The sequence below is a fragment of the Electrona antarctica genome, assembly GCF_951216825.1.
Source record: "Electrona antarctica genome assembly, chromosome: 7".
NCBI classification, from domain to species: domain Eukaryota; kingdom Metazoa; phylum Chordata; class Actinopteri; order Myctophiformes; family Myctophidae; genus Electrona; species Electrona antarctica.
This window is the reverse complement of record NC_136812.1, coordinates 30518440-30543171: the sequence shown is the minus strand read 5'-3', so window position 1 is coordinate 30543171 and position 24732 is coordinate 30518440. Positions and strand designations below refer to the sequence as shown.

Below are 24732 nucleotides of genomic sequence, written 5' to 3'. Positions count from 1 at the left end.
GCAGTAGGATGATCATATTCATTAGGTTTTGTGCGCGTGTGCGCGCATGTGTGTGAGTGCGCGTGCGTGCGTGCGTGCGTGCGTGCGTGCGTGCGTGCGTGCGTGCGTGCGTGCGTGTGTGTGTGTGTGAGAGAGAGAGAGAGAGAGACATACATGCACTCCTTCTAGCCTGCAGTTTGGAGAAAGGACATGGTGTTCTGAGACAGACAGTGGCACTGCAGAGCCCAACCCGGCCTGACCCAGCCCAGCCCAGCTAGACCGAGCCAGCACCGATCCATCATCAGTTTCACTGAATCATCGCACTGCCAATAAAGCCAGGCAGCAATACATTACAGGCATGTGGCAGGCCATAGCAATAATGACATTGAGCAGTCCCCTTGGGCTGCAGGAAGGGCCTGGGCACACGGCACACTTGCTTACAGAGGCAATAATATATGGAAATGCATTAGCGTGCCAGACAGGAGAGAGGAGCAGAGAGATGAGCAGGAGTAAGCGTCTGTTCGCAAGGGAAAGGGAGGCAAATTTACAACATTGACCCGAAAAATCTGATCTTAACACGATTAAGAAAATGCCAAGACAACAGCAACTGTCACATCAACACCCTAACCTTTTGTTAATCATCATAATTAAATAATAATCGGAGTAAGCATAACCTGATTAACCACATAAGACCTATATAATTTGTCATACGACAAATAGCAAAAATATATACAGTTCGGCACTTAAAAAATAGCCTTAACATTGGTCTACAACATTAGAAGGCTTATTCTAAGGTAACTGAATAGAGATACTCTACTTTATTACAATATGCCTTGTAATGTTATAGACCAGCTTGTCTATGTTGTCTTTTAATATATAGAGGTTTGTGTATCTGGCTAGATTTTGTATTTGGGGTGGAGGTTCTTCCTGGGCCGATTGGGAGTCTGCATGCAAAGTTTCAGAGATTGGAGGTTAGCTATTCGCACGCACGCACGCACGCACGCACGCGCGCACGCACGCACGCACGCACGCACGCACGCAGACAAACAGACAAACAGACAAACAGACAAACAGAGGGACATGGGTGAAAACACACGCACGCAGACAAACAGAGGGACATGGGTGAAAACATAATCTCTGCCCTTGGGTGTCCAGTCTGGTGGAGATAAGGCCAACATGCGGCTCAACTATGAACAATTAATTATTAATGGTATTAAAGTATTGCATGCTAGAATAAGTATAAAGATATAAGCTTGAAATCTGATCTTGTTTCTATCGCTTCTAGTTCTACTATATCTTATCTACTTATTATATATTTGAATCCAATCTTTATGGGACACCTTTACTGTACAATAGGCATTGCCATTGGCTGGCAGCAAAGCAGCTGAGAGAATGAATTCATGGTCTCTACTGTCTGGGTATCTCAGGGATGACACCGAGATCAATCTGCCTGTTAATCCTCACCCTTCACTGCAGGTCCACACACACATGTACGCGTACGCGTACGCGTACGCATGCACACACACACACACACACACACACACACACACACACACACACACACACACACACACACACACACACACACACACACACACACACACACACACACACACACACACACACACACACACACACCTCAAACCCAAATCTAGGGTCAAAGACGCCACAGGGGATGTGAAGGGGAAGGGTGGATTGATTTTGGCTGTGATTGAAGTTGAGTTCAGAGCCCATGTGGAAGGAAGGTTGTTGTCAGATGTGGTGTGAAATGGGAGTAATACTAAGAGCACACACACTGATTTGCGTATAGTAGCTGTCTGGGAAATAACATGAGAGCTCATCTTACTCTGTCTGCTTGGATATCCATCTGCTGTCTGGCGTCATGGTGTTGTGAGACTGAATAAGTTGGTGTTCAAAAAGCACTGTTTGAAAACCTTGTGACTCCAATTTTAGATTCTGTCACTCGAATTGAATGTTCACAGCATCCTCTAGTTGTGTTAAAAGTTTCGTAATCATCCGATTAATGAAATAAATGTCAGTTTTACTTTGTAGAATTAAAAGAAATATAGCATATGGGTCTAAAGTAGGCCTAGATAGAATAGAATAGTCCCCACTCCTTGAGCTTGTCACCTGTATATTTGTGCACATACATGCATGAAATGTGTCCTCTGCAAATAAAATGCAGAGCACAGATTTCACGTTATAGGATGAGTAAATGGCATTTAGGATCACTACTAGATCACTACTAGAGCACTGAGCACTAGAGCACTGAGCAGCCACCCTATAACTATAGGATGGGTGCTCACTACTAGAGCACTGAGCAGCCACCCTATAACTATAGGATGGGTGCTCACTACTAGAGCACTGAGCAGCCACCCTATAACTATAGGATGGGTGCTCACTACTAGGGCAATTCGGCCATTCTATAAATATAGGATGGGTGCTCACTACTAGAGCAGTTCGGCCATTCTATAAATATAGGATGGGTGCTCACTACTAGAGCAGTTCAGCCATTCTAGATCTATAGGATGGGTGCTCACTACTAGAGCAGTTCAGCCATTCTAGAACTATAGGATGGGTGCTCACTACTAGAGCAGTTCGGCCATTCTATAAATATAGGATGGGTGCTCACTACTAGAGCACTGAGCAGCCACCCTATAACTATAGGATGGGTGCTCACTACTAGAGCACTGAGCAGCCATCCTATAACTATAGGATGGGTGCTCACTACTAGAGCACTGAGCACCCATCCTATAACTATAGGATGGCTGCTCACTACTATGCACTGAGTACCCATCCTATAACTATAGGATGGGTGCTCACTACTAGAGCACTGAGCACCCATCCTATAACTATAGGATGGGTGCTCACTACTAGAGCACTGAGCAGCCACCCTATAACTATAGGATGGGTGCTCACTACTAGAGCACTGAGCAGCCATCCTATAACTAGGATGGGTGCTCACTACTATAGCACTGAGCACCCATCCTATAACTATAGGATGGGTGCTCACTACTAGAGCACTGAGCAGCCACCCTATAACTATAGGATGGGTGCTCACTACTAGAGCACTGAGCAGCCACCCTAGAACTATAGGATGGGTGCTCACTACTAGAGCACTGAGCACCAATCCTATAACTATAGGATGGGTGCTCACTACTATAGCACTGAGCAGCCATCCTATAACTATAGGATGGGTGCTCACTACTAGAGCACTGAGCAGCTACCCTATAACTATAGGATGGGTGCTCACTACTAGAGCACTGAGCACCCATCCTATAACTATAGGATGGGTGCTCACTACTAGAGCACTGAGCACCCATCCTATAACTATAGAATGGGTGCTCACTACTATAGCACTGAGCACCCATCCTATAACTATAGGATGGGTGCTCACTACTAGAGCACTGAGCACCCATCCTATAACTATAGGATGGGTGCTCACTACTAGAGCACTGAGCAGCCACCCTATAACTATAGGATGGGTGCTCACTACTAGAGCACTGAGCAGCTACCCTATAACTATAGGATGGGTGCTCACTACTAGAGCACTGAGCAGCCACCCTATAACTATAGGATGGGTGCTCAGCAGCAGCCATTCTACGGCGCTTGGGGAGCAATTCGGGGTTATTAAGAGTCTTGCTCAGGGACACATGAACACATTTCTGGCCTGGCATCGAACATGGGACAACCAGGGCCTCTGGCTCACAAACCACTCAGATATGGCCGCAATAACTATACTGTTCTTATACAGTAGTTCCTACACTTATAAGGTTTTGCACCAATAGTACCGTATACCATTATACTCGTTTAACCTCTTACTTGACATCATATTTAAGTGGAATGTTTATACTGTATGTTAGTTTTATATGAGTTTGTTTTGCCCCTCAAAGGTGATCTTATAGCACTGCAAAGGAGAACATTCTTTGAACACTATATTAGATCTTACTTCATGACATGGACATAACTGTCTAGTGGAAAATGTTGGCAGAAAGAACAGATCACCAACAATGAAGATAATAGGCTTGTGCTGATAGAATAAAAGTCTCAATTTATTTTTGTTGATCTGTACATTAAACAGGTGTACCTGACTGCAGCAAGAGAAACACAGAACAGAACAAAACAGAACAGGATGCTAAGCGTCAAAGAGTTGTTCGCATAGCAGGAGGTGTGACCGGTTTTTAGCAAAGACATGTACATTTTTTCTATAACACTTTATTACAATTTATGAACATGTAGGGATGCCATTGTGGGGTTCAGAAGTTGATGGAGTCATGGAGAGTTCAATCTCACTCCTATGATCAACATCCAGAGGTTCCAAATCCATTTGTTTTTTTGCCACAATGGTCATAAAATCAATCAGGAATACACCATACATACTCCCACCATCCAAATCTTTACCAAAGAGCAATTTTCAGTTGTTATGGACACGCAACCACGTTCACAAATTGGCAATTAGAGGAGACACATTCATATGACTTTCTCTTATATTTTCCCACCTTTGTATGCTATAATTACACATTACCAGCACAAAGACATCAGATATGTTTTGTGTTAAGGAAAAATGTGATATTTCTTTTTGTTGTCCCTTGTGCAACATGGTGGTATATCAATTGTAACCATTGGTAATCACTCTCCAAACAGTCAAAGACAGGCCTCTGGTGTTCCCTGCGTTACAGTTAGACCAGCTATTATAGACAGGTACATTATATACCAGAGCAGTAACGTTCAGAAGTAGGAAAGGATTAATCCGTTCTGTACAGATTTGACAAGTCACACTTTTGTCCCTCTGGCTCAGTTTCTCAGGGGTCTGTAGACACATTTACAAATTCAATCTCTCCCTTTTTCTCAATCTCCCTCGATCTCTCTTTACATACACACTCACTCATACACACACAGCACTACTCTTGGTTCAGTGCAGGCCAGTTCAGCCAGGACTTGTGACAGTCTGAGGAATTGACTAAAGCTCGCACTGATTTTCCGACCAGGCATTTACAGCAACACATTTACAAATGTTGTCAAACTGACTGGCCAATTTCCCCCGGCAGTCAAGCTATAGACTTGCATGAAGCTGGTGAAAAGAAAGGTCTTGTATGTTTCCAAGTACACCAACCCTTCCATATCTAAACCCCTGGCTCTCAAGCTGTGAGAGATTCCTCAGCACATTTCACACTCACAGACATGGTCAAAGTAGAGAATAAATACATACATATGTGTATTGACAGATACAGCAACGCTACTGGACAATTACATACTTCAAATACTTTGGTGCACTGGTGGACTTCTAAGGCTTAGATTTATATATTTTGCCAAAATTAGCCATTCTACAAGCTTGTAGTTGGCTATTTCCGTTGCCTGACCCGGTCATATACAGTATATTAACCATTAGACTCCACTGTACATGTTTAGCACTTGAAGTGTGATTAATGTCCTGGATCTTATATAGCTCATTTGCTTTACTGTGATGCATCTACCACTCTGGTTCACAGTAATTCATGAGAAACATAATTGACATCTTTAAAAAAAAAAAAAGGGAAAAAAAGAGAGAATATTGATAAGAACATTTTCATACATATATCTTTCTGATAATTCTATATTCAGCAGCAAGGTGGAGGGACCAAAAGGTGATTGAAAAGCAGGGAGCACACAGCTTGTGATCAGATAAAACCAGCATCTCATCAGGGGTCCAATCAAAACGTTATTGTCAATAATGTTTTGTTGACCAATAATAATCCAACAGATCCCTTAGACTAGAGTTTGTCACCATGAAAGTTCTTCAATGATCTACATCACAAGGGATAGTGTGTTTCATTCTCTCTCAGAAAAGGCCCTCTTTGGTACATACATGTAGTACATTAACAAACTCAATTGGATTTCAAACAGGTCATTGGTTTTCATAACTGTTTTTCACACTGTAAAAATACTGAATATAACTCTAAATGCATTTTGGCGCTCTCTGAGTTAAATCAACACCAAGGATTTCACAGAGCAGGAACTATCAAGTGAATAGTCCCCCTCTGAACACAAGCTGTGTTGAACTACTGCAATGACACAAGAAACAAAACACTTTGCTGCGGACCAAATCTTCCTATATGCTTTATGAGCGTGGAAATCTATAATTGGTGCGTGACACCAGTGCACAACCAAGTATAATTCAGACTTAAGTCCAAACCACACCAGTTGCAACAAAACAGCTTTAAGGTCAACCTCTTGCAACTCCTTGCATCTGCCATTGGGGATAATGGTTGCACGTAGTTGCATGTTGCAAGGAGTTGCGTGGCAAATCATTGGTGTGGTTTGGGCTTTAAGGAAAGCCAACCTAGTATGCCACATCGAACAGTGTTACTGTTCTAAAGTCACTTGAGAATGATGTAGCGAAGTCTACTCAACTTTAATATATGCATATTTCCATAATATACTTTGACAATGTACTATACAATCGGCAGACACAAGGGAGTTCTAGAAGCAGATGCATCCATTGAGAAACGGCAGGTTTTGAGGTACGGTTGATACTCACAGCTGAGAATATAATATAACTAACTATAACTAGCTACAATATTTGGATGGATAGCAGTCGTTGGATACTATGGTGGTTAATCACTCTGCTAAAAAGTTTGGCTTAAAATTCGATTTGCTTGGTGGGATATGGGTAATTCACACACCTGAATAAAATAGCTGAATGTGGAATAAAAACATAGAAAAAACGTAGCACCATTTGAGGTCAGAGAGAGACAGATCGGTTCAAGAACCTGTTTGCTGGTAGCACCATCAACCAGTAAAAATCTGAGAAAGCGGAACACAGACAGAACAACGCCCACTAATCAACTGCACAACATAGCAAAGAGCAGAGATACATTATCACAGACGACCCCCCCCCACCCCTCACGCAGACACCCCTTCACAGCAGCGTCTTAAAAGCAGGTCATAAAACGTTGTTTTTTACACCTTGAGAATTATATTCTTGTGTACTGAGGTGTTCTATAAGTTTTATATGCTGTACAGGTTGAGAGAAGAGTAATCAGGTATAGCTTTCCTAAAATATACATACATAGTTTACAGTCACTAACAAACAAACACCAGAGTAGCAATGAGGTAGGACGGTGAAGCTAGATGAAGTAGAACCGGTTTGTGGATTGTATACAATATATCACTGTAGAGCCTTGAATGCCCACAGTTGCTGTAAGAAAAAACATAATAATAAGCCCACAATGTTTCCTTTCCCGACTGTCTTATCTGGAGTAAGTTTGACATTGTATCTGAGGCTTAAACAGTAATGGGTCTTAGGTAGTTGTTTAAAAACTCAGAGAACTGGTGGAAGCAAGTTCCTGATCCCGTTTCACACAGTGCTGCTAAGACTGATATCTCCTATAAACCTGTCAAAATGCAACACAAAGATTACTCACTTTGACAGGATGTGTGTTAACACGTTAAGCAAAAATGGCAAGCAAAGAGGACCTGGCAGAAATACTATTTTCTTCTCAATTTTTTCTCTCCTATATCCAGTCCATGCCACAATTAGCAGAACTTATTTTTAAGATATATATATATACTTATATACGGCCGGTATAACACTGGACAGGGACCACAGAGTAAGTGATGTCCCTACCTTTCTATTGAAAAACCAATGTGAAGAGCACTGGGCAGTATGGTGGCATGTTATAGAGCCATTAATGGCAACATCAATCAATGGTTCTGCCAGTGTGTATACGTGTGTGTGTGTGTGTGTTCAGTGTTATGTTGCTGATGTTCTCTATACCAAACTGGTCCTCAGCATGTGACTCACTACATCCGACATGGGCTGGCCTCACAGACACAGAGAAAGCCAAATCTGGGTTAAAAGCATACTTTAGAAACAGAGATTATCCTCTGAAGATGGTTTTAGTTAAAGGATTAGGCTTAATCGAGCTCAAAGAAACTAGCCTTTGACAAAGATGTTAACATTATACAGGTGATGTAATAGTTCTATTAATACTCTAAGTACTGTTTAAACTGCAACCCCTTTGGCATCAGAGAAAACAAAGAGAGACAACAACTGCAATGACAACGTGTCACATAATTTCAGCGAGGTGGGACTATACACAGCAGACTTATTTTAAACACTATGTAAAAGCTGCAAGTGCATGTAGTTTAAAAAAGGACACCATGAATAAGGGATATATTTTAGAAGACAAAAAAATAATACATATAGCTAATTTTATCTCTGCTGTGGCTTGAGATTCACTAAGCTCTAAAACCCTCTCGAGAGCCATTTTTTGTGCAAACCCTGCTGATTTTTCAGTCAGCGTCCCCTACCTTTACCTTTATCTTGGGATTCAATACTTTGGCATATTATTACCAGTCATCCATAAAAAATACACTATCATCTATCTATCTATTAATCTATTCTATATGTATTTATATTTACTGTATATACTGTATATATACCTCATATCTGTACACACCCAGCATCTTGACACATTCAGTTAAAGCACATAATCTAGCCAGCGTACATATTTCATTGTTAAAGAGCTTTAGATGAGTAGATAAACTAGAAAGCCAAGCAAGTTGACAGTAGAGTTGTTTTTTGTTCACCCATTTGCCAGGATAAACCATTATGGGTCAAGCAAGAGGGAGCCATGTTGGAGTTTCAGAATCCAGTTGACGTACGGAAGCCTGGTGTTTGAAACACCCCATAACACTTTGGTGTTAAGGTGTAAAATATGGCAAAACATAACCCTCTCTTTTCCCCATAACTCGTTCTTCCCATACAAAAAACCCCAAAACAAATCAGAAGTCTAAAACTCACCACAGTCTGGTGTCGTTTTAAGGTGCTTAATAATAACATTGATTGTTGGGCCTTATTTTCCTCGTAATTAAAGAAACGCATAAAAAAGTAAAAAACAATTAAAAGAAAATAAACGTTTTGGACGAATACTGTGAATAAAATTTGTTAAGATTCGACAAATTGTCCAGATGTTTTAAAGTGCATTAAATGTAAATTATTTGTGTCACCTACTGCATGTAGACCGCTAATTTAACATGGTTTAACAATGCAACAATGCAGAACTTTTGTATTGTCTTCCTGTGGTAGACCAATAGAAATCAAATCAAGAGCATAGCCTAAGTGGGGCTTATTGAATAACTTATTTCTAACTGTGGTACAATATAAGTACCATCATGTCAAGGGTAGCCTCATCTAATCTCTCATGTTTTACAAGGAGATCATTTAGGCAGGGGAAGGGAGCGTTACTATTTTCTCTTTTTGTTTGTAGATAAACAGTGATCTACAATTGGATACAATATCAAGCTTAAAGCCAACAATTCCTGAAGGAAAAAAGAAAAAGCCAGTTAACAAAGAAATTACAATGTCAATCAAATAAACAAACAAAAAATATACAACAGAGTTAAAATGGTAATAACAGAACTGGAAACTGAAATATTTATGTTTGGTGAAAAATAGAAAGATGCATTTTTTATGTACACTAAAATATCTTTGAACATGGTAACAACAAAATATTGATGGAAGTGTAAGAAATAACAAAAATCCAGACAGACGTAAACCAACCAACAAACACAAATGTAGAAGGGTGTGAGGATAAGAAAAGGCTTGACTGGCAGCTCCGCAGCAGATTCACAGTTAGCTACAGCTAGGTCACAGTTGAGATTTCAATCTGCAGCATTTAGTTCCAGCCTGCAGACAGCCAGCCACCACAAACCATGTGGGATCAAAACAAAAATAAGAGAAAGAATTAAAAAAAGAAAAAAAATAGAAAAAAAGAAAACATGAAAACTTAAAGAGAAAAAAGGATATCTTCCAAAGTTCCGTTGGCATGGCTCACAGGAAGTTGTCACTAGAGCGACCTTACTCAGATCCCCTGTGGTGCAGCTTAAAAAAGACAAGGGGGTCTAGACGAGAACACTGGCGGCACAGGATAGTGCCTCAGACAGCTTTACCCACGGCTAACACGGCTCCACACTAAGGACAGCGCTCCACACTTTCCTTAGTCTCATCTCACAAAGCTCCAGCTGTGTGGCCCAAAGGGACTAGAATGCAATGTGACCCAGCTCAGCTTGAGTCAATGGTGTGGATTCAAATAGAAAATACAGTACCTAGCTACCTCTTTACATTCTCACAGCAAAGTGCAGGTTGAAGCTTCATCTTATGCTTACTGTATATTTACAATCACAGCTTACTAGAAAATCCAGGGGCACACACAGACCCCCAGTGATTGCCAAATCCATTATAAGGCCTTTCTAGGCATCAATATGCCTTTACCTCTGTACAACTCCTTAAACAGTCGATGTCTGTAGGGAAGAGCTTTGATTCAGAGTAACACTAGAACATGACATCTGGTTGGAGAGTCCTTTCCCCTTTTCTGATTCATCATAGACATGTTTACCGGTAAGTGTTGGGGGGGAGGGGGGAAATTAAATGACTATTCTTTTATATCTGAGTAAAACAACAACAGACAAATCAATAAAGGACATCAGATCAGAAAGCATGTGTGCCAGGATGTCGGCACATACTCAACCACTCTTCAACAATGCTATGCTACAGAACTGTATGGCCAAATGAGAATGACCAATGACTTAAGAGTTAATTAGTCTCACACATCGGTCTCTAAAAACTTTGGTAAACTAGAGACTGAGGACAATCTCCCAGCTTTTGTTGCTGAAACTGGGTAGAAACAATTTGGAGAACTGAAAAAATAAAACGGCATTTCTGAACCAATCCAAAGTCGTTGGGGTGGTGACATGATTGGCTTTCAGGCAGAGATCTCTGATCGTCTGGCAAGGCGAGACTAAGATTTAATCTCTAGGGGCAACAGAATGTCTGTGCAATATGGCTATTGCCAATTAAGACTTGTGTATCTCATCTCTTACTGTAAAAGTGCTTCTAGTTATTCACCATAACTTTCTTAATTCCATGCATTAAGTAATAAGTACCAATAGTACACACTCAAACATCCTGCATCCAGTGATCAGCCACTAAAATGGCTTGCACATCTCTTCCACATCTTACTTAGTCAACACACAAGCTACCATCGTCATCCATAGCATCAGAAGAGTATATCCAGTTAAATAATCTCTTAATTCTACAGAGTTTAAGGACTCTAAATTATGTTCTGACACAGAACAATAGCTTGAGCACTGATATATTTTCTAACTCTATCACTCTGTTCTTCCTCATGCAAACACACACCTTGAAAATCCATGTTTCCACACCTCCACCATTTAAAAGCATATATTAAAAAAAATAAAACACCAGTTTGTCTGACTCAAACTAATGCAGTCATGTTCTGACTGCATATACTGGGTGGGTAAAGCTGTCTGCTAGCCAGCCAACTGACCAATAGAGACTGTTCCATTGCAGAGAAGACGGGATTCTGTTCATCTTATGTACTCAGTATGAAGTGTTAAATTAACAAACCCTTAACTGCAATAAACACCTTCCTCGTTGCCCAAGTTCCCCTCATCTTTGTCTGGCAGTCCACAGAGGGGGTAGAAGGCGCTGGCGTGACAACAGATGAACACTACATGCCCTCATAGGTGAAGTTTTCCATCTTGACGGTTTGTCTTATGAGCAGTTTGGATTCCCGTCGCTCCTCATTCTTGATGGACTTGTTAATGTCCATGATCTTTTCACAGATGTATTTGTTCACTTTGGACAATCTCTGCGTGATCTCTGCACTGTCTGCCGTCTCTTGAGATACTCGGTCGTAGAGACACTCTGGGGGCGAGAGAAGTCAGAGAGAAGTGAGAGAAGACTTGTTTAATAATAATGGATTGCATTTTTATAGGGCTTTTCTATGCACTACGTGCCTACTCAAAGTGCTTACAATGGTACATTAATTAATTCATACATTTGTTTAAAAGCAAATGGTGAACAGGGTGGGAAATTAACGGTTCCACGACAAATGTGGCTGGGAAAGATGTCTTCTTTATCAGTACCTTGGCAAGCGTATAGAATATATGGCAGGTTACTTATGGTACCCATCATGGCCAATGGGCAAAACAACACACTTTCTTGCCCTGCATTGGAAACCAAGGTGTTTAATTAATATTGATAATTAATCTGATTTGCACATGCAAATGTTTCTTATGTTAAAAAAGGGTTCCCATGCCTTTTTACCAATGAAATTCCAAAACCTTTCCATGACATTTCCATAACATTTTACTAAATTCCCATGACTATATTTCTACCTTAATGAATTCAGGTTGATTTTACAACTTGTGCTATGCTATCTGCATGCATAGCATCAAATGCCAGACATTCTCATTATTAAAAAAATTAGCCTGTCCAAACCAGCTGCAAGCGTCAAAAGGTGAGGCGAGTGCCTCTTTTCCCTGGCGCATTGACAGATGTCCTGTCTCTATTTTTTTGACGTTTGCCTCAGGAAATCCTGCCTCGCCCTGGTACTACAGCACCCTTTGACTGTCTCTCCCAAAGGGTCCTGTGCAGCTCCATTAAGAATTCCAGAGAGGTCTATAACTTAAAAAAAAAAAAGAAAAACTATACTTTCACCGCTGACACATTTAAAGTTTCCTTTTAATTCTTTCTTTCCCATGTATATATACGTACCCCCCAGCTAGGGGACGTTATTTGCTAGGTCCGTATATATATATACGGACCCCAACGTATACTCCGTGTATATAATGGTTGAGCCCCATGGCAGCTTTTAACATATATCCGGTTGCTATGCAACGCCTCCGTCACCACGTTACATCTGATGTCCGTTTATCGCAGTTCAAAGGAGGATTTTCAAACCTCCATAAGTCGGAATCCAGAAGAGCTGTCCTTGGTGGATCTTCTGCCATCCAAATTTCGGATGTCATTTGTGACTTTGTACCGCATCTCTCTCGGCATGACATGTACACGTTTCTGGCGACAGGTAAACAGTGTGCGCTAATGCTAATGAGAGCAAAGTGTGTGTATTGAGTGTGTATGGGGCTGGCGGGGGGTGGAAACTCCTTCTCTTAAAGTGAACGCTGATGGTGGCACAGGTTAACTTAATTTATATATAGTTAAAGACAAGCATACCGCAAAACTCCGCTGTGACTCACAGTGCAAAGATGCATTGACAGTGTTCTTGATTGGTCCATGGTTTGTACATTGTTTACTTGACTCTGCCTTGACGCTTGACGGTGCTAATGCAGACAGCCTTGACATTCCAATGATGATGTTGGGGCAAGGTGTGCAGTGTCTGAGAGTGGCTGAGAGTCTTACCTCTAACTATCTTCAACTTGCTGGGGGATAGTGGCGGTTTGGGCAGGGCGTCTTTCTTCTTCTTGGTGGCCACTCCGGTGACGCTGCGGTTCTTCAGGGTCTCCGTACCCCAGATCATGACAGCCAGGTTCTTGGTGAACTTAGAGTCTCCCTGGGTCCGCTGTAGCTGGTGCCACTTCTCCTCCTCCACCCAGATCCCACCGCCCAGGTGCACCTGCAAAAAAGTGGTAGTGGAGATTGATTCAAATTAATAAATACATTAAAACACGTACAAGTACGAATTAATATAACTGAGGAGTACTGAAAGATGTACTGAAAGTCTGAAATCCTGGAATAGTGTGGCATGGCAAGTTTGGCATAAGCTATGCCAAACTATGCATAGTTTGGCATACATGCGGTATGTATTTATAATACAGTTGGCATCAAAGGAAATAGAATTGTTAAGTTGGTTGACAAAAAGAGAACTTTAAAAATCTTATTTTACAAGCAGAGAGGTATAATAACAGTTGCCACCATTAAAAAAGTGGTACATTTGAAATGTGGCCATAAATATTCTCTGTTCTACCAGCTACTTTGACGGGTAAACATTGTAGAGCATTCTAAAAAAAAATCACACCTGTGTGAACTGAGTGGTGTAAGGTCTTATATAGCCTGTCTGACGTAATGAAATCATGTCTGACGTAATGAAATCACACCCGGGTGAACAGGGTGAACATAGCAACCATGCTCATTTTTTCTGCACAGAAAAAAAACCCTGTTCACCCGGGTGAACAGGGTGAACATAGCAACCATGCTCATTTTTTCTGAGCACTAACAAAGCCAGTTGTAGGAGTGGTTTACACCACTCAAAAATATATATAGAGGAAACATTGCCTTTGTAACAATTTACAATGCAAATAAGCCACAATATCTGCTAATACGTTTTAATACTGTAGATTGTTTCATCCTTCTAAACCCCGGAGAAAAACTAACCCAGTGACACTTAAACACCAGTGCCAATCTCAGCACTGGTCTAAAGCCCAACCAATGGACAGAACTGGATCATAGCCAACAACAGCTGAGCTCATCTTATTGGCTCACCTCTCAGCCAAAATAGAAATTCTGGGGAGCACCACTTTCACAGTACAGTGCAAAGCACATGAATATGCTTGGACCAGCGGGTGCTTGTATCCTGGATTACCTCCACAGTGTACTTTAGCCTGTTGGAGATTTCTACAAACGACTGCGACACGTTGCATACATTCGATGATTCACACCAAAGGATGCCCAAAGCCAATTGCCAGCCATGGCGGCCTGCCGTGGGTGTTCTTGATGCGCTAATGCAGCAGGGATACATCTCCCAGTCCATGTGTGCCTCTCATTTACCTTCACTCCTGTCTTATCACCACAAAGTCTTTAGACTGCCATCCAAAAGGTTTCTCCCTGTCAGAATAATGTGCTTCGGGCCCCTGGCCATGGGCAGTCAAGATCCTCAACACCCTCAAGTTAGACATTATATTTTACCCTTGCTGCATTCTATCCTTCTTTTCTATTTTTCTCTCTTTCTCGTCCCCCTTTATTTCCCCCCCTTCCCTCTTGTTCTCTTTCTACGGCTAACTGTCAGTCACTTTAAATTCCTCCGGTGCAAATAATTAATATGGTGTCCCTGATGCAGGAGAGTTCTAATTTGCTTGTGTTCTTCACGCTTGAAGTGGCCGCGGGCCCCAGAGCTTGTAGTACCAATTCCCTCCCTGTCATCAGAGACAGGACGCAGGCTGACTTACAGCGGTGGGGAGAGCAAAGGACCTAACAGCCTAATAAACACTGATGATGATGCTGGCCAGGCTAGCAGGAACAATAATAATCTTCTAAACCTTGTTTACTTGCTAGGGTAGGGCAGCCATGGCGCAGAGAAAAGGCTGATTAACTATAACCGCATGTTCTCTGGTTCACACGTGTTAAAGGAAATAGAGCATTTCCTATGAAATAAAGCTGCTTCCCACCATCAACAGCAGGCAGAGAGCCAAGGATTGGGAAAGAATAAAAAGGAAGTGATCAGGAGCGTCAGAGTGGTTAAGTGGGGTCACTCGGTATAATCTAGCAGGTCAGGTTGAAAAACAAGACATATGGAGATACGGAAGACAACAGGGTAAGAGCAAAGCAAGTTATAAAAGGAGAAACTGAGATAAGGGAAACAAATGTAATGAGTGGAAACAATGTCCACAGAGACTGACCTTGCCATCGTTGAAGGTATAGACTGTTCTGGGTGAGGGAGAGAGGCTGGAGCTGGTGTTGGCTTCTTCTCTGCATGCCTCTTGCACGTCGACCACAGGCTCCACCACCTCTGCCTTGATTGTCTGAGTGCCGTTATCATGCATAGGCTCTGGGAGGCAATAGGCGAGGGGAAATTAAAGTTGAGAATGTGCACGTGATGCATAACTTTGCCTGTGACCATTGTTTGAGTGAGGTGAAAACATGTTATGTTGTGTTGTGTTGTGTTGTGTTGTGTTGTGTTGTTTATTTGGCATGGACATCATAATCTCACTGCATGTTGCACAATCTGTAGATGTGTTGCTTACAGTGTATTAGCATGAGTGCTAGTTTTCAACACGTGTCCACAGGTGACATTTCTAAAATACATTAACACTATAGTCTAAAATCCAATCAAGTACACAAATATATATATATACTAATACATCAAAATCACACCCATTACATCTCACACACACACACACACACACACACACACACACACACACACACACACACACACACACACACACACACACACACACACACACACACACACACACACACACACACACACACACACACACACACACACACACACACACACACACACACACACACACACACACACTTTCTGTTTCTGATTTTCATCTGGTCTTTAGCCTTAGACTAGTGCTAGCCTGTCAAACGTATATCCGGGTTGAGGCGAGCCTTCCCTGTGCCTCAAGACAAACAGTTATTTTAGTACAGTTGCTAACCTGGATTGGTGGCTGGCCCAAACCAAGCTCCAATGTAGCTGATGACTTTTAATGTTTAATGACAAAAGTGAGCCATTCCTTCAGGTGAGGTCGGCATTAAAAAGTGGATGGGCTTGGTTAAGGGGTCCAAATGAGGTTATGGCAGAGAAGCAATTATTACGTATAATTACTCAGAATGGCTATAAGGCCTATTAATAGGTAAAGCTCTTAAAGAGTGTTGAAAACAGGAACAGGTACACTGATGGAGAGTCCGGCTTTTGCCTTTCATGGTCAAGTGTACTCGAAGGCCTACCAACCATATTTTGGAAGGCATTTCCCATGGACAGACAGATCCACATACAGACACACAAAAAAGAATCACACTCGTGTGAAGTGAGGGGCGCTCTTATCATCATACATCATCACAGTACGGCCCATCACAATTGGCGTCCTCACTTGTTATCCTCAATTCCGTTGCTCAGCCAATCAAATCATCGCTATGGGGTACACACAAACCCACAACGCTGGGCATAGGATGGGCTAGCTATCAGCCTATCACCCCTAGAAAAATCCTGTGGAATGGATGTCTGGTCAGTGTCCACTGTCCACAGGCTTTTAATTGTCTCCACCAGGCCGAAGGCATGGGGAGAGACGTGTTTTTGCATGTTTTGCACTCAGTCTGTGTGTGTGTGTGTGTGTGTGAGTCCGTGTGTCCGTCCGTCTGTGTACAGCTAATCTTTGGCACTGTTAACCCGGTCGATGCCAAATTGTTCACACACACTCCCTGGATGCCGACTTTTGAAAAACACATTTTTTGATATTACTCCTCCAGATTCTGTCCAAAAATCCCGCAAATCATTACACACTATCTCTTTAGTCTTCAAGACGGATCTGTCCGATATTTCATCCTAATTGGCTAACATTGGCTTTCAAGTTTGCAGGATTGGCCCGTTTTGAATAAAATGCTTTCACAGACTTTCCTACTAGGCTGAGGAATATATCCCACCCTTTTCACACTGTTATAGCACCATCAACAGGTGGATTTTTGCAAAACACATTTTTGCAACAAAATGCCTCAAATCATCCAATTGCCATCCAAGGCGTAAGAAGAAATTGCACCCTTTTCACATTGGCCTATTATAGCGCCACCAGGAGGCCACAACCTGACCTGCCCTGGTGGAGACCTGTGCCCCGAGGGGCACTTTTTCTGGTTTAATTTGCATTGGGCTCAAAAAGAAAAGCCTGGGCAAAGCCATTGAAATTTCAGGCATAGGTAGTGAGTCAACCTTTAATTTCCCAACCAATCAGTAGGCAGGGGGGCGTCGCTTCAAGAGAGGGGCGGGGGTGGCGCATGTAATTGGTCCATCATTTTTCCCTCTAGTCTAAACCACATATGTAGGAGAGCAGATATGCTCCTCATCAACTGTGTGCAGACAATACGTGCTGTGCAGCAGAAGTTAAAAAAAATCACACCTGTGTGAACTGAGTGGTGCAAGGTCTTATATAGCCTGATCAGCTGTGGTCTGACGTAATGTCACTGACCATAGTAACCATGCTCATTCTTTTGGGTCCCACGTACAGGTACACACACGTACAGGTACACGGGTACATACACGGGTACAGAGTGGTTTGCACCACTCAAAAATAAGTGAATGGAGCATCTGAATATTGAGTAGGGGTGCCACTGTAAATCGAACAAATCGATTATAAAAAAGTCAAAAAAGAATCAACTGTATTATTTTATTCTGTTTTAAATATAGCAGGAGGATTTACAAGCACGTCACATTGTGACACATTGCAAGCTTGTAAATTGCCTATTTTAGCTATTTTTGTCATCATTGATTGTATGACAAAGTAAAAAGTAGGACTTAAGTGATTAATCAGAGTAATCAATTTAGTCTTTTATGATTTTCTTTTAATTAATTTTATTCGTTGAGCTGTAAAACAAAAATATATATAAAAAACATCCGTCTCAGTTATTCAATTTATTAAAAAAAACAAATCAATAGAATAATTGCTAAGAAAAGTATCGATAGTTGCGCCCCTAGTATTGAATATTGGTTGGGGATGAGGCTTTATTATTATTATTACTAGACTGATGCTCGGCTGTAGAGCACCGAGTCGGTAACGATGGAAGTTGGAGATCCATGCCACACCCGTTGTACCCGTGTCAGAGTACCTGCTCCACCCATCTGTCTGTGTCCCTTTTATGCCCATATACGGAGATTTCTGTATCCGTCTCTCTGTGTCCCTTTATTCCTATATATGGAGTTCTGTGTCAGTCATGCCCAAATATGGAGTGTTGTGATGTCAGAACAGGCCAGCTCCATATATGGAGCCTGGGCAGGGGCCCTGTCCGGAGCCCGGGCAGAGGCCTTTTGTGGCAGTTCTGGACAACTGTGGGTCCGACCGACTCGACACCGGGCACCACACTCCCTGTGGGGGTGTGGAACACGTGTGTAAAATTTGAAGTCGGTGGGGCGAACAGCTCTCGAGTTACGTGGATTACAGACGTACACACAGACAGACAGAGACAGGGTGCATTTATAGATAGATAAGATATTGTTTGGGCATGTAGGAGATATCTGGTCGCAACAGCCTCATCTCCAATCACTCGTTTATGCTAGGAAGTGCAATGCACCTTTGAACCCTTTAAGTCTGATCTAGGCCTAACCACAGCTCTGAACCAACCTTGGTGAGAAATGAACAATCTTCTCAGGGCTATGGAAACTGGAGGACTCAGCATTCTTGTCCTTCTCAATCTGATTGCTGCTTTCAGCCATTTACTTTGGAGAGAGCTTTTGTAGAAATAGTGAATGGTGCCGCCCTCCACTAGTTCCAGTCCTCCTGTCTCCTGGTTTAAAGGCATTGTTTTGTTTCCCTGGGCACTCACAAATCTATCACTATACCTGCCACTCAAGGAGATACAGCCCTATAGTTTATTAAGTACATGCTACCACTAGCAAAAGTATTCATTGCCATGGTCTCTCATTACACTGTTGTTCCACTAATCAGATCTATGTTAGGACTTCTGGCTTCCCTTATGCACTCCCCTGTCCTCTTCAGAACGTTGTAAGTCTTAGGTGGCTGTTATTAACTTAAAAATACCAAATTGTAAACCAGTACATGACAGTTGAAATGGATAGTCTCTCTGTCCATGCCACCTACTATCTGCAACCTTGGGATGCACTTAAGACTCCTCTCTGGCCCTCCAACACCCTATCAATCACAGAGATAAAACGACATGTTTCCATCTAAGAAAAATTGCCCTCAATCACACCATCACTCTTTTCCCCAAATGCTACCAGTCTTGTAAATGGATTTGTTACTTCCAGACTTGACCACTGTAATGCTCTGTTCTACGGCCTTTCATCTACCCTTGCCAGAAAACTGCGGTATGTGCAAAACTCAGCTCCCAGGCTCCAAACACACACAGTAGATAGCTTCATCACTCTGTCAAAAACCTTTACCGAGTCCTGGGTCCCCATAAAATCAAGAATTAGAATGTGTTTCTGACCTGTAAAACACTAAATGGTTCCAAGACTATCATCACCCTTGGTGATTGGCTTTGTTTGTTACTTACACAGTTTGGGATATTTCCATTGGGATTAATAAAGTATATATCATCTATCATATTCAAACTAAGCTATTTTGCTCTTACATCATATTTGGGGAGTATGGGAAACTCTACATAATGGCAAATTAGCATCCAGCCTGAGGACAGCTACATTTACGGTTTCTTTTTACTTTTATCTAAAATCAAACCTTCCCCTTTTCAGTTTGCCAATGCTTGATTAGTTTGTCACTTGTGTAGTTGTTAATTGTCTTGCATTTGTTGTATTGACCATTCTATTATAGATTTTACAGGTGTTTTTATCTGACCGACGTTGGTGTTTCTATTTGCTGGCATACTATCTTATTAGCTATTATTCTGTACTTCTACTTTCTTTCCAAAGTTGATCTCACAATAGCATAACAAAATAACACACTTCCACATTTAAAGAGAAGCTACTTAATTATGTCCATGTGATCTTACTTACTTTGTATAAGAACAAAAAAACAGTGGCTCTTGCACTTTTAAAAACATGGAAATCTTCACTTAAAAGATCCCATAACACTGTAACCATGAAAATATGCCCTATCCACTGGCCAGGCTGTTCATTGAGGGTAGTGCTTTTCTTCACTGGCTTCAAGTTGTCCAAGTTGGAATACTGCCTGAGCTGTCCTATATTATAACACTCTATGCTGATGCTCTAATATGAAGAGCTACTGTATCTCCATTTAACTTATTTTTAGCAGAATTTTCGATGTACAAAAATGCTGCTATTGGGGAGGATGTTTTAAAATTCACCATCAAAGCAAGACTGCAAGTATTACCAACCAAGTACAATCTGTCAATCTGGTATCCCGACAACCACACTCCACTCTGTATAAACCATCATGATTCTGAACAACACCTAGAATCCATCGCACACATAACAAATGGATGTAGTGCATACAAACATTTGTATATTGCTCGCCACGACCGGATTGTTGACCTAGTGTCTGATGCAGTTCGAAAATATGTGCCATCTAGTGCAGCAATGTATAAACATTCAAGAGTGTTACCATTGGTTTAGCTGTGCATGCAATGTCTTTGCTAACATCCCAAATACACCTGATGTTGTCTTTGTTGACACCAGTCACAAAGAGGTCCTGATTCTGGAGGTGGGCTGTGTCTTTGATTTGTACATGGACCAGGCATTCCAAGATAAACATTCTAAGTATCAACCACTACTTGGAAGTATAACAATCTGTAGATTGCCATACTGATATTCGGAAGCCTGGGCCATGTGCATAAACTGACCATGAGTGGCCTAAGAATAGCTGGCATGACAAAAAGCAAAGCCAAACAACTTGCCAAATACTGTTCTGTTTCGGCTGTTATAGGCAGTTTGTCTGTGTGGAGGAGGAGGTGCCATGTGTATCCTTAAGTGAACATGAACTGTCAACCCCGTTATATTTGTTTCCTTGTCAAATTAATTGTAATTTGTGGATTCAAATAAAGAAATTGAAGTGTGTGTGTGTGTGTGTGTGTGTGTGTGTGTGTGTGTGTGTGTGTGTGTGTGTGTGTGTGTGTGTGTGTGTGTGTGAAGACTCACCACTGCCGAGTCTCATGAGGAGCACATCCTGCAGCCTCCTGTTGAAATCCCTCAGCTCCTTGACTTCTGTCAGCAGGCTGCCATATTCCTTCAGCTTCTTGGCCTGCTGTACCAGCTGCCTGCGCGTCCTCTCCAGCTCCTGTTGCAGTCTCCTCATCTCCTCCTCCTGCTGCCTGTAGCTAAGGACCAGCTCCTCGTACAAGACCCTGGGAACCACGGCTGAAGCCACCTCAGACTCACAATCTGTCTCCAAGTCCTCTGGTGGTTGATGATGTTGTTGTTGTTGTTGTTGTTTTTGTTTTTGCTGCTGTTGTTGCTGCTGCTGGTGGTGGTAGTGATGGTGATGGTGATGATGATGGCCCTCATCCAACTCGTCGTCCTCGTCCTCTCCTTCCTCCTCCTCGTCGGCGAGTCGGTCCTCCTCCAGGTCCTCCTCTCCCTCCATGCAGGAGTTGGCTGCGTTTCGCTCCAGGCGAGCCACCACCGCCGCCAGGCTCCTTGAGGAGTTGGAGGAGGGCCGTCCCAGGTCATGGGAAAGCGCCTGGGGGAAAGCAGACAACACTGACATTTAGGATAGAAAGAGTTAAGAGAATGTAAAGAGTGAAAGGTGGAAAGAGTGCAAAGTGAAAGGAAATTCTAATGTAGGTAGATATAAGTAAGTACCTGTCATAAACATCATAATTATTTGGATGTACAGTACAGATATTCAAGTTTGACACAAAATGTGTAAATGTCCCCGCTCTTTGGAGACAACAGCACAATAATGATGCAAAGACAAATGTCCACGTCTATTTTTAGGGAATGTAAAAAAATAAAAAATAAAATAGTGTATGAGTGTATTTTCTGACACCCATCTACTGTATAAGTGACATGTGATGATGAGTGTCCTAACTATCTCAAAAGGCACTGGGAGGAGTGGGGTCACATGGTTCTTTGATGAGCAGCTCAGAGGATTTGTCTGTGAAAGGGCAGCTGTCCAGAGTGCTGAATTTGTGTTAATCCAGCATATGGTATAAATAGCGTAGGGGGGGGTTTGGGGCACTGGCCAAGCTCATGGTAATGCATCATTGTGTGTTATGAATATAGCTACAAGAGTATTTCTGCTGTATATATTAACATTTAGAGGTTAATGCAGCTACACACACAATTTTACACACTGGGTGTTGGCTATGCCACACTTTCAATTTTTGCAGTGAGTTTGATATCCAATGCCATGGGTTACTTCACTTCCATGCAAACATAATGAAGGTGTAACATGCATGCCTTCTGTGCTCCAATAAGGTGTGAGATGTGACAAAGCTCAGCCTACCTTTTTGTGTCTGAGTGGCAGTCTCTCCTCCCCAAAGTGGTTCTCAATAGAGTTTCCTGAATTCGTCATGGACATCTTGGGAATTTTCATCTTCTTTTGCATTATACAGTGTTCAAATTCCTCTACTGATTCTGCGGAATTTAGAAATGAAACCATTGGGAAACTTGTGTTGGGGAAACTGTGTTCAACAAGTTTGCAGGAATCTCAAACTGCAATGGCATATACAGAATCTGAACATACCAAGACATTCTATCTTCAGCCATTTGTCTGGCTGAGGCACATTACATTTCAGATTATTACACACATGCACACAGTACACACACTGATTAATTACTAGTTAGTTGCACTAATTATGCTACAACCAGGCTACAGTAGCAACACATGCAAGCAGCTGACGTTAGGAGATCAGTCAGATCTTTAAACCCAGACTGAGACAGACAGAGAGAGATTAGTAATCTAGCTAAATACCCGAGTCTGGCATACTGTATGGCTAGGAAACTACTGTAGCCTACCTGCTTCAAGACGTTTCACTTGGGTCTGTCATTTTATTTGAACGAAGTTACTGACATTGACGTTGTTAAAAGTCACTCGTACGACATATTGAAAACATTGTCCTGCCAGCAGCAGCGCATCTATTACATTACATTGTAAAGTACGTGTTACAGATGAGCTAACAAGCTATAAGCACGATCCTCGAAACCCAAACAGAGATCATGTCCCCGACCCCCAACCATGCCATCTATGAAAACATTTGCACACAGACGACACGATGCAAAACCGACGACTGTCAAAATGTCTTTCCTCTGAAAGTGACATCTCATGCGTGAACGCGCAGCGGCGCATGCAGATAATAGCTACACAGCAGCGATGCTTATGCACTTTGCAGTGCACCGTCGGCTAACTGGGCTAACACGGAAAGGAGAACACATGAGATGAAAGCTAGCTGACGTTGGCTAGCAGTTGTAAACAACCCGTGTGAATGCATGCCACGTAATTTAGAGGGGGATAGTCAGCCAGCCACCATTAATGCGTCGCTAACATGAGAGTAGCACACGTTCTATAAGATGACTGATGGGCGACAATAATGAGGCACGACGGAGGGCTATATAGCCTACTGGATATTAACTTTAGCATGCCCTGCATGCAGCTAGCTGTGTGACCAGCTAGCCACCGAGGACGCTGCTGCTGCTGTTGTTGTGGCTGCCTGTCAGTGTCACACAACACGCTGTCCGTCCGTTAGCGGCTGATCGGACAATAGTACGCGCTTATTACACGTTAACACACAGTCCCTGACCGCAGCGATCACTGCACGTCCGTTTTAAAGAAAACACAAAGGTAAAAAAGACGCCCAACTTACCTGCAAGGGCAAGGATCTGTGCTTCGCACGGCTGGCCTGTGCTGCTGCTGCCATTCTCTTCAGTTCTGTGAACCAGATACACCTTCTGATTATCAAAATCTGTCTTGTGCAGAGGTGTGAAATCTGTTACACTGGACACGGACAACGCGTAGCACATATCGTCTTCCAAGAACCTAACGAATGCATACATTATTTGTTTAGTCTTTGGTCCCTGCACTTTGGATATGGTTGACAGTTTTTCCCCTCTAAGTATTAAAAAAAATATATACACAAAAGGGGATTGGGGGGAGGGTTTCTGCGCTCGGCTACTCTCGCCTGGGCACATCACTGCATCGGGATTCATCATAAGGCAAGATAGACGTGAATTGAACTTAGCAAGGTTAATCAGCTGTTTAAAATCCGAATGTTAATAGCTTTTTTTTGTACTCAAAACCTTGAGTGCCGTTGTTTTGGACATTAATTATTCAGTAATTACCACACACACACACACACACACACACACACACACACACACACACACACACACACACACACACACACACACACACACACACACACACACACACACACACACACACACACACACGAGTAAAAATGTATTTGCATTTTATATATATATATATATATATATATATATATATATATATATATAAAATGCAAATATATATATATATATATATATATATATAAAATGCAAATACATTTTTACTCATATTAAGGGAATAGAAAAAATACAACTCATTTCTGTTTCTTTGTCATTTAAAGCTTTGAAT

General features: G+C 42.0%; 2 protein-coding genes across 3 annotated transcripts in view; both read right to left on the bottom strand.

The window, feature by feature from the left end:
- The window catches only part of agbl4 (AGBL carboxypeptidase 4), a 448634-nt gene that overhangs the window by 80850 nt on the left and 343052 nt on the right, over positions 1-24732 (bottom strand). The gene's annotated exons all lie outside the window — the stretch shown is intronic.
- bend5 (BEN domain containing 5) lies at positions 6891-24160 on the bottom strand. 2 transcript variants are annotated; one of them, XM_079505216.1, is made up of 6 exons: positions 23960-24160; positions 22603-22733; positions 21294-21834; positions 15400-15548; positions 13187-13400; positions 6891-11689 (listed from the first exon to the last, which is right to left on the bottom strand). In XM_079505216.1, the coding sequence occupies exons 1-6, from the start codon at positions 24147-24149 to the stop codon at positions 11493-11495; spliced, it is 1422 nt and encodes a 473-aa protein (XP_079361342.1). In that variant the 5' UTR covers positions 24150-24160; the 3' UTR covers positions 6891-11492. The 2 variants fall into 2 exon arrangements, with proteins under 2 accessions (XP_079361342.1, XP_079361343.1); XM_079505217.1 differs by lacking the exon at positions 23960-24160 and adding an exon at positions 23115-23213.